Source organism: Aedes aegypti, chromosome 1, assembly GCF_002204515.2.
Source record: "Aedes aegypti strain LVP_AGWG chromosome 1, AaegL5.0 Primary Assembly, whole genome shotgun sequence".
NCBI lineage: Eukaryota > Metazoa > Arthropoda > Insecta > Diptera > Culicidae > Aedes > Aedes aegypti.
In genome coordinates, this window is record NC_035107.1 from 248,063,254 (window position 1) to 248,074,889 (window position 11,636).

Below are 11,636 nucleotides of genomic sequence, written 5' to 3' on the forward strand. Positions count from 1 at the left end.
AAAATATTATACTCTTGGTAATGAAGTAAGGAAAATACAAAATAATATTTTATAAGTATCTTATAATATATCTTGAAAGTCCTCACTCTTAATTTTTTGCTCCGGTGCGCCGCGTCATTCCCAGCAAATTGCTAAGGGCGCCACGATCTAAGAAAGATTGGGAACCTCTGAACTACCCAATTAACCACTAGCCCGCTAATTCGCCATTTTGGCCTTATAGGGCTATTATACGGCTAATATATGTCATGTAAGCTGCAGGGCGAATTATAGTGCTATTTAATTACCTGAGTTAAAATTCATGTAAATAAAGCTTAAGAAACAAGGACTGTTCATAGGCTTACCTCCTATTAGTACATCCATGGATTTAAGAAAGTTGGTCGTTTCGGATCATCAAGACGATTCTAAGTCAGAAAAATGTGTCAAAATAACATATATTATTTGCTTTTAACCTGTTCTTCAACGCACTTCCTGGCAGACAGAATCACGTCGTTGACTCCTACGCCATCGTACGAAGCTCCACACAACCCTAGTGGCAGTTTGTGATCACGAATGTAAGCTCTTATGCCTTCCACTCGCTTATGGTGGCCAACCACGTACTGTGGAATGCATTTCCTCAAAAGGTTCACCTTGTACGCATCCGGCGCTTGTTGAATGTCCAAAATTCTATTCACATTTTTCAGTGCCACGTCTAGAAGCAGCTCTTCGTCGGGATTACTTCCGAACCACTTCTCGAACCAAGCACCGCCTATCATAACGGTTAGAACCGTATTGTCGTCCATATCGAAGCAGCAGCTGTCGAAGATCACTCCCAAAATCGGCAGATTTTCGATCGGTGGAACCAGAAATCCAAAACCCTTGTGCTTTTGAAGATCGGGGGTTTTATAGCAAAGATTTATCACAGCAACATCCACGTAAGGAATCGCTGCAAGTTCTTTAGAGAGTTCAGGATGCTGCGAGGACACCCTCTTTGCAAGTTTATAACTCGGAATACTACTTATCAGATGGTCTACGACTCGATCTTGTCCGTCAACCTTCAATTGAACTTTACCCCCGTCAAACATGATCTCCTCAAACTTCACGTCGGTTTCGATTCCGACCCCATTCTTGTGCAGAACTGTCCCCAACCTGTCCGGAAGTGTCTGCAAGCCTCCGTGTATCGAATAAATACTCCAGTTCTCCGACTTGGCCCTCTTCGCCAACGCAGAAATCGATTCCTTCGCTCCATCCTTCTTCCCCTTTTTATTCATAGCTTCCTTCAGCATTCCCTTGACGACACCACCGTGCTTCTGTTCCATTTCGAACAAACTCTTCATCAGAAATTTCACACTGATCTGTTTCGCATCTCCGGCACAGATTCCGCACAGCATCGAGCTAACCGCATAGTCGGCGATTTCCTTGCCGAACCTTCGCTCCACAAAGCTGTACATCGATTCGTCCTCCAGGGGAACCTTGGATCGGCCCGCAAATATATCTTTGAACCCCGCGAAGAACAACGGTTTCGTAAAAGGCGGAACCGTTTTCAGGACACCGGACAAGTCCGACGGCAGCATGTTGAGCTTGCCCTTTGCGTAGATCATCCTATTTCTGGCGGCAACGTGATTAGAATATATGGGGTATACTTCGTCGGCAAGTCCCACTTCCTCGATCAGGTCAAGCGTATTGCTGGCGGCCGGACCTTTGGGGCGTATGGTGCGTGGCCCTGCTTCGAACACGAAACCATCCTCGTTGAATCGATCAGTACGGATCCAGCCGCCGATGCGATTACTGGCCTCATAGATTACGGTTGGGCTGGGGAGGCCTTTTTTGAGCAAATAGTATCCAGCGGAAAGACCGCTGATGCCAGCACCCAAGATGGCAGTCATCGTTCAAAATTTACGAGAATTATTGCACTTTCGGGCTGTTCATTGGCAAGATCACAGATGCTGATCTGAAAGAAAAGGACAAACAGAATTTGATGATGAAAAACAAATTAGATCTTCAATACGAGCATTGAAAAAAGCTATTGGTTCAGATGTGATAAAATCATCTACAAAAACTGCGTTATCCCAGATATCCGTAGCATTAAACATGCAGCTATTCAACAAGACTATGCTGAGGGTCGGTAGTTCGAATCACGTCGGTCGAGGATCTTTTCGAAATTTTATCGACTTTCCGGAACATAAAGTATTTTCGTGCGTATCATATTGACGCACGAACGCGAGGTAATTAAAAGGTGCGTTTACATTTAATGCTTTTCTTATCGAAAAATTAATTGTTTTAACTGATATAAGATAGAACGATAAAGTACGATAACTCAAAAACCACTTACTACTGCTAGTGGTTTTTGAGTTATCGTACTTTATCGTTCTATCTTATATCAGTTAAAACAATTAATTTTTGGATAAGAAAAGCATTAAACGTAAACGCGTTGGAAGATCAATAAATTTCCCTCCAAGCTTTGCTTTTAAAATTTCTTTAATGATTCTTTCAAGAGTTTTTAGGAAAAACCTTCTGTATTTCTCCAGAAATTACTGAGATTCCTCTAGGAAAGTTCAACGAGCATAGAAATAGGAAAGACGTCTAAGAAGTTTAATTAGCGATTCTTTTAGAATTAACTTTAGGCACAAGTTCATTGTATTTGTAGAATTCCTTGCAAATTTATCCCTAAACTAAAAAGCTTCATAAATTTCACAGAAACTGTTATAAAAATTGTATCATTCACTCCTGCAGGAAATCTTCTTGCAATTTCTACACAGATTAAACCGTTTATTCTCAGTTTAAAATTTTAGTTCATTTTTTTCCATTAATATCTTCTTGTGATTTTCTTCAACAAATCATCCAAAAATTGTTAAGGGATTCATATAAGAAATCCCAATAACTTTCCTCAAAAATTGCCCCATGGATTCTTACTGATGTTTTCTACGAGGAATCTGGAGTGAACCTTTAGAAATCTCCCAAAAATCTATCCCAATTTTTTTTTTTAATTTTCAAGGTATTTTGGGGCCGTCCATATATGACGTAGCATTTTTTCACGGATTTTATACACTCCCTCCCCCTCGTAGCATTTAGACCCCCCTTGGAAAATACGTAGCATTCAAGCACACCAAGTACATGCTGGTTGGCGGAACTGAGCGCGACAGGGCCCGCCTAGGAAGCAGTGTTACGATAGACGGGGATACCTTCGAGGTGGTGGACGAGTTCGTCTACCTCGGATCCTTGTTGACGGCTGACAACAATGTTAGTCGGGAAATACGAAGGCGCATCATCAGCGGAAGTCGTGCCTACTATGGGCTCCAGAAGAAACTGCGGTCAAGAAAGATTCACCCCCGCACCAAATGCACGATGTACAAAACGCTCATAAGACCGGTAGTCCTCTATGGGCATGAGGCGTGGACTATGCTCGAAGAGGACTTGCAAGCTCTTGGGGTTTTCGAACGCCGAGTGCTAAGGACGATCTTCGGCGGCGTACAGGAGAACGGCGTGTGGCGGCGAAGGATGAACCATGAGCTTGCCCAACTCAACGGCGAACCCAGTATCGTGAAGGTAGCTAAAGCTGGAAGGATACGCTGGGCAGGGCATGTTGCAAGAATGCCGGACAACAACCCTGTAAAGATGGTGTTCGCCACGAATCCGGTCGGAACAAGAAGTCGTGGGGCGCAGCGAGCTAGGTGGATTGACCAGGTGCACCAGGACCTGGAGAGCGTGGACCACAGTCGAGGATGGAGAGAAGCGGCCATGAACCGAGGGAATTGGCGAAATATTGTTGGCGAGGCTTTATCAAGATAATTGATGTAAAGCCAAATAAGTAAGTAAGTAAGTCAAGCACACCAAACTCCACTCTTCTCCACTCGGAAATCCAGAGATTTATAAGGAGTCTTATTTGTATAGTTTGTACTGGCATAGGCTAATTCATGCAACTAATTTATTGAAACTTTTAACAAAACATTTTCGTACCAAAAAGCTTTAATGCTTTGGCAAGGATGCTTGTTGATGAGTATGTTCATTTCTATGTTTTCGATGAACCTATTCAACATTAGTTCTACTGATTAGAACAATTGCAACAAGAACTTTAGTTAAGTTTTTAGTTCAAAAATACATGTTACACCATAAAACAAACCTTTTCGTGTGTCTCAAAGATCAAATTATGTATCTTCAATAAATTTTAAAATGTTGAATCTTATGCCGCTCACAGAAATTTACAAGCACATCACAAATTTTTGTTAAAGGTCGTTAAAGTTATAGAAAATTCTTGTTTTATTGATGTTTCAATGGATTTTAAACTATGGTTCTTTAATCGATTGGTAATTAATTCCATCGAGCTTGCAAAATAGAATTATACATAATTTGATCGGAATTGCCGGATTTAATATCAATTTGATCGAATTTTCGATTATGCTTGCAGCCTGGAGTTAAGTTGTTGGTTTTACATGCCAGTTACAAAGTTTTATAAATAACCTATCGAATAAATCTACAAACAAGCCGCTAAATTTGCATGCAAGTTGGATGAAATCGATAAATAATGCATTTTCAACAGTTATTATAGCTGTACTTCCGTTGTGTTCTCGGTTAATGGCAATGGAAGCTCTCAGTTGATCTGTTAAGTGTTTAAAAGAACACTTAGCTGTGAATTAAGCCTTCCCAGGTGGGATGTAATGCTATGAAGAAGAAGAGGAAGGATCAGAAAAAAAGGAGAAAAAAGGAATTGTTGAATTTCTCTTTACAAAAAATTATGATCAGCTAGACACACTTTCACGTTAGTCATTTATACAAATACGACTCTCTCATAGTGCATTTATGTGATTATCGTTTTAATATTCCATAACACATTTATTGACATTCTGATCAAAATCTTACTTATTAAGGATATATCGCAAAATTATACTTATTGATTGGAAACTGAAATCAAATTCCATTACGAACCTAGACGAATGTCAAAGGTTCCTCACAGCCCCTAAACATCATTACGATGCACATATTTGACGAAAATGTGTACTTTCCTGTTAAAAGTGGCATTTTATACATAGATTTGCAAAATATTTTGTCTAAGAAAATTATTCCGTTTTTGTCAACTGTAAATCGCTGATCGTGTTGATAAAAACGGAACATACCTGTACTGCCGCTATACGCATAATTGTCCCATGTTCCAAAATATGCAATCGAGAAAAACGCGTTTAAAGATTTAAACACATTTAGGCCTCGTATTGACCATGTGTGTGGCAAATTGAATTAAAAGCTTTACAATAGTATAAAGAATAGCGTTTTTCTTAGAGTCAAGAGTTTGTATTATGGGAATAAAGTAAATTTGGCTACGAAATTCAAAGTGGGACTGTTATGCCTAGAAATACGGGGTTTTTGGTGAATTTCTACGCATAACAGTCCCACTGATAGTAGTGACCAATTATGTGCTAAGCATACTGCTGTAGATAATCGCTCTTACGTATAGATCGTATCGAATGTTGAGGACGCATATCCTCAAGACTATGTTAAGGCACCTAATGAAGGCTCAAGTGACAAACGGAGCCACGTGTGGGGAAGTGAAGAAATACGATTTTATTGTTTGGGATGGAAAGCAAAGTTTTCTGTATGTGTGATAATGAGAAAATGTATGAGTTAGTGAAATAAAGAGCGGATGAGTAAGTTAGAGAGTTTATAAGATGTAATAAATTCCTATATCGACTCTTCCAGCTACAGGCTTGACAGAAACTCGTCTGCGAATTCAAAGTTATGTGGAATAACCCAGTATGTGACCAGGTCATCCAAAACCTTTTGAACTATTCTTCTTTTGACTTGATTTTGACTTCTTCTTGACTTCATCAAGTTTGATATGTTGCAAGATAGGTCTGAGGACCGCCAATATAATGGTTACCCAGACAACCAGAAATCACATGAAAGTTTACGTTTCAACTCGTTTATTCATACTAATTACATCAAACCCGCAAAACACCGTGGATAAACTCGTCAGATTGATGAGCTTCCTCGCATAAAACACTTCTGTTCTGAGTTCATTTGTACATTTTGTTTCGTCCCGTACACTCGTACAAAGTAAGTCGAATCAATCCGTAGCAGCTGTCAAATCAACATTTGTCATCGTAAGTTAAGTCGCACAAGATCGCAGGGTAGTTCGGTAGAATATTTATACACTCGCATTGTATGTTGTTATTCATCACATAATATATGCACGCATATCGCCTCCACTTTTGTACGTAGAAGGTCTTTTCGCGACATCTTGTAAGTGAAATGTTGCACATATAAAGCCTCCAGGTGATTTCGTTATACGTACATTTTGGTTGTCTGGGTACTTCCTCTGGGGAACAGGGTATCCACAACAACCTGGCATGTTATCAAGTCATCAAAGAACCTTCGAATTACCCTTCTTTAGCCTTGATTTGGGAATTTATGAAGATTGATGTTGCCAGCTAGGTTTCAGAACCGACAGTTTAGAGGCCATTTGGGTAGAGGCCCCCAGGAAATTGGGAATTCGGAACAATCCGACATGCGGTCAAGTCGTTCAAATACATTTGAACCACCTTTAGACTTGCCTTGCAAATTCATGGAAATTGATATGTCGCAAGCCAGGTTTCAGATTCGCAAATATAATGGCCACTTCCACCAGTGAAGCAGTATTCGGAACAACCCAGCATGTGGCCAAGTCATCAACAAACGGTCGAACTATTTTTATTTAGACTTGGATTGCTAAATCATGAAGTTGATTCGCCGCAAGCCATGGACTCGAAATTTAAGTGGTTACTGATTCTTCAAGTGGGATTATTTTTTTAGTACTCCCCGTGATGAATCCAAAATTACGGCGAATTTCTAATCGTTGACCGCGATTCTAAAAACTAGAAGAATTTTGTGATTGACCCTGAAAATTCAACTGAAATTCATTGAAAAACGGATGTGAAATAATATTTTGATATTGAAATTTTCAATCAAATATGACGTCTGGTTCGCATGTATGATGCATCCTGATAATACACATAAAACAGGTTGTGTTCCACATGGGATGTAAAACCAACGTAAGAAGATTTTCAAAACGATTTTCCCAAACACCAGCTAATTCAAAACTGACAACTGAATATTTTGTTCGAGATCAGCGCAGCGAATTGTATAGTGTGACAGTTATGCGTAGAAATACAGTAGTGGGACAGTTATGCCTGGAAATTCAAGAATGGGACAAATTGACTTGACTTGCTTTTCATTGAGTTTCCTAACAAAGTTAATTTTTGGTAAGTGTTTTCTAAAACTATACGTAAAAATAAACTGTTTCATGACAAAAAGTCAAAATGCACAAAAAGTAACATGGGACAATTATGCGTATAACGGCAGTGTACTAGAAAAACGCAATTTACTTTATGAAATTCCATAAAAAAGTTAAGAGACGCAATTTTTTTGCTCCATTTTTTGTTACTGCGTTAAGCTTTGACGCCCGAAATGCGTATTATTCCACAATAAAAAGAACAGTGAGTTCAAGAAGCGAATCGAATCTTATGGTTGAAACTTACCGTGAGTCATAGATTTTTGTTTCTCTTTTGCCAGTGCTTGTGCTTTGTTCAAAGGAGTATGTTCCTAATCTGGAGAAACATTATTTTTCTTAAGTGGCATCACTTACCGAAAGACTCAAGTGGGCTGGTTACACAGTATGAATGTCTGAGGATGTTAAAACTCTAGTTGAGATACTTATAGAGATCAATGACTTCAATAAACGGTGTGAACTCATGACATCATGAGTAAACAAGCGCGTACGTGAGTCCTAGTGATTGGTGGTGTTTGGGGAAATTTCGACTAAGATGGAGCTATGGAATGCGATTTGGCGTGAAGCTGACCTGTTTTTCAAATGCCTGAACCAAAAAAACATGATGATGTTTAAAAAAAATAACTAATTAAAACAATATTTAAAAATGTTGCCAAAACGGATCCATTTTGTTGCCAAAATTGGGGGGTGCCGAAAACGGAGCATGCCAAAAACTGAATCCCATTGTACCAACGTTTTAAGTTTGATATAACACCGAACAGTACATGCATTGTCTTTCTGAATTAAAAAAGATTTGGCTATCAATGATACCATCATCTTCTGTGTTCATAACACCGGAATGTTACATTTAAACGAGAGTTCGGGTGGTGACGAAAAAGCTCATGAATGCAGGAGAAAATTTCTGTAAAAAACTGTGTACACAAACCCGCCAGCTAGCCAGCTATCATTTCAGCCTCCCCCACGGAGTACCCGCATAGAAAAATACATTTTGGCTTATGTTCAAAACAATAAACATCCTCTTACTGTAAAAGTGATTGTATTTCAAACAGTTGCTTTTATGTTGAACAATATGATGCATAAAGATTCAGATTATAAAGAACAGTTTGAGTAACTCATTTCGAATTGTGACAGATTGTGATACTGTTTAATTACTGTTAAATCATATGGGGATCGAAAGAAATGGTCAAATTATAACTACACATTCTGCCAAATTGTTTTAGTTTATATTTGCACAACATACTAACACACATTTAAATTCCACCATTTGATAATTTTAATCAACAGTTTGCCAAATTATTACACGCATTAGTATTTGTTAGCTTTGAGCTACGCAAATTCCCACCGTTTTTGTGCACACGCTTAAAAAGCTCAACATATAAGTTCCACACTCCGATCAAAATTTATTTTGTTTTGTACACGCATCTCAACCATAAAAAAGGAGAACTTCAAAAAATATTATATATCTTTGACTAGCATCTTTCTTTGTTCTTTGATATGGAAATGACAACACTTTAAACTGATTGTGTCAATCTCGCAAAATCACGCTTGATGAATCTAGACATCACCGAGATCTGAGTAGCTGAAACCATCTTCCCAGTCGGGTTGAAACCATCCCCTTTCGTCGAGCCGGAAGCGCTGAAATTTCCCCACAAGGACCCATATCCAGTACCAGATTGAAAGTTTTTCCACCAAGCAGATGCGCAATCTGGCTGAGCGGCGTCGTCCGGAAGGGTGTTCCTGTTACCTGCGGTGCCGGTTTGGCAAGGAGGTGATCGCCCACGGTGAGTGCATGAGAATTTATAACGCTAAAAGAAAAGTGTATGTCCAAGATACATGTTCAAATAAAAGATTGACGACGAACGAACTACCGGAGGAGAAACATAAAATGAAGTGAAAGCAGTGTATTTTACATAAAAAAAAGATTATGAACACATGAAATAAATATATATTTTATTATTATATGCTGGAATAGTTTTCATTGACTTGAAAAATATGACATCACTGAGATTAAGAACAAAAAGTGGGACGTAAAGGAAGGGAAAGTAGTATATAGCATAAGTACAACACAACAGCCATATAAAAATACAATAAAGCACAATAAAACGGAGATTTTACATGCAGTAAACATTCTTTTCAAATGTTATGGTTAAACTGTTCTTGTACTGTTTGTTATACTGTGGATTGGCCAAAAAATGGATGGTATATCGACCATTTAGCAGACTGTAAACGAAAAAAAATGTTCGAGAAAATCGGCGTTTTTAAATGGTGACATAACTTAACCGCCTATTCCCCATACTGTACTTTTTCCAATTACCGTTCAACAGACTGTCAAAATAGTTTGTGATACAGTAGACTTATTGTTATTTTTGATGTTGTAAGAAATTGTTTGAATACTGTCGCAAACGGTTTTGGATTTTACGGGAAACAGTACTGATATTGTTCTTAATTATGCGGGTACTTAAATTGATTTGTTTTTCATTGATTACTGACTGAATTTGCTGTTCAATTGTAGGCTGCCATTTCAAAATTGAACTTCTAGAGGATATCCTTACATACCCTGAAAAATATTATGTTGATAGCGTAAAGTATTTCCAGAAAAAGAAATTACCTCTATCTATTTTTTATGTAATCTTTTTGAAACAATTTTTTGATCATAGACAAAATTCTAATGTTTCTTACTTATTGTTGGATGTTACCGCATTACTCTCATTCCTTCAAGTCACATAGTAAGGTTAAAAAAATGACTTGAAGAATTTAACTGGAAATTCCTTTAAACATTGTTAACAAATATCTAGTTCAGAAGCATTCACAACATTTGTTTTTAATATGCCTTCTTCTGAAATTTCAACAAAGATTTTTGATAATAAATCTAGTACAGTCAGTGGCTAAAGTTTGTAACAAAAAGCTGTTTTTCTATACAAGAAGCTTAATATAGCGACTCTGTATCTCGGCTTTTGGTGATCTGATTTGGTGGAAGTTTTAGGGACAAACTACAAATAACATGTCTCTTATGAATTCATTACATTGTCGTCATTTTCAAATAAGTGTCAGAGGGTTGTTCAAACACAAAGGTAAGTAACTAAGAGACTATTTAATTTAACTTGTTGTGTTCTGAAAATTGGCGTAACTTCTGAAAGTAAACAACTTTGGCGAACAAACCAACCGCCCAAAACATACCGTTTTTCATTTAAATTAAATAGTCTCTTAGTTACTTACTTTTGCGTTTAAATAATCCCTCTGAAATCCTTTTAAAATTACTGTAATACAATGTATTTAATACACACAAAACTTCAGTTATTTGTAGTTTGTCATTCAAATTTCAGCCAAATCGGATTTCCAGAAGCTGAGATACAAACCTTCAAACTCGGACATTTTGTGTGGAAAACAGCATTCGGTCACAAACTTTTATCACTGACCGTAGCTCCGGCCAATACATCGTCCAGAATAACAACTTCACAATGCAAATATGAGCTTGGAATAAGGAGCACTCAAACGGCGGTTGGCCAAGGGCTCCTTGAGACCACGCTACGGATCTGCTTATATGCTCAGACACTTGCCAAATAGTTAATGGATATTATACACACATTAGCTTTACATTAGCAATATACTTTTTAAAGCACGGGGCTCAGATAGCCGTAGCGGTAAACGCACAGCTATTCAGTAAGACTATGCTGAGGGTCGTGGGTTCGAATCCCACATGTCAAGGATCATTTCGTAAAGGTTGATTGGCAAAGAAAGCTTTCAGTTAACAACTGTGGAAGCTCGTGAGAACACTACACTGAGAAGCAGGCTCTGTCCCATTCAGGACATATACCCCAGAAAGAAGAAGAAGAAGATATACACGAATCGATAAAAATAGTTCTGTCAGAACTTACTTAATATGTTGGGCTTCTTTTGCGATGTCAATTCAATAATATTGATTGAAGATATTTTTGCATAATCATTCTATACGATATCTCAATACTGTGACCACTCACTCATTGATAACGAATAACTTATCTTTTTGTCAATTCACTTTTATCAATTGATATCTTCTAGAACAAAATGTATGATCAAACAAAACGACCAAATACTTACTTGTGTATGAGGTGAATGATACACTTTAAAAATTATGTTTTCTCCGATTCAAAACTAACATAATTGCACTAAAAGCGATGATTTTGTTAATTATGATGTTTCGCGTAAAATAAACAACAATAACATATGCCGCAAAGTTGACACGGCAAGAACTGTCAAAGCGATGAAAGCCGGTCTCTACTTCAGTCGATGTTTTGCGCAGGTCAATGAATGGCTGATGACAAAAGCGGTTTCAAGTTACATGCGATTCTGCTGCTTGTAGAGCGAATTATTGGCGTTAGATAGGCACTCTACGAGACCACAAGTTGAGCGTGAAGCCTTTTAAAAT

General features: G+C 38.1%; 1 protein-coding gene across 4 annotated transcripts; it reads right to left on the minus strand.

Annotated features, from left to right (window-relative positions):
- Positions 1 to 406: 406 nt before the first annotated feature.
- Positions 407 to 11,636, minus strand: LOC5578938 (protoporphyrinogen oxidase). Of its 4 annotated transcripts, none has more exons than XM_001657176.2 (2): positions 11,309 to 11,636; positions 407 to 1,922 (listed from the first exon to the last, which is right to left on the minus strand). In XM_001657176.2, exon 2 carries the CDS (start codon positions 1,860 to 1,862, stop codon positions 435 to 437), a length of 1,428 nt encoding a protein of 475 aa, XP_001657226.2. In that variant the 5' UTR covers positions 1,863 to 1,922; positions 11,309 to 11,636; the 3' UTR covers positions 407 to 434. The 4 variants fall into 4 exon arrangements, with proteins under 4 accessions (XP_001657226.2, XP_021693141.1, XP_021693143.1 ...); XM_021837449.1 differs by having other exon boundaries at positions 407 to 1,927; XM_021837451.1 differs by lacking the exon at positions 11,309 to 11,636 and adding an exon at positions 11,107 to 11,293.

Bases quoted from the DNA above. Each gene is read 5' to 3' on its own strand.
- LOC5578938 (XM_001657176.2), bottom strand. From the start codon at position 1,862: ATGACTGCCATCTTGGGTGCTGGCATCAGCGGTCTTTCCGCTGGATAC.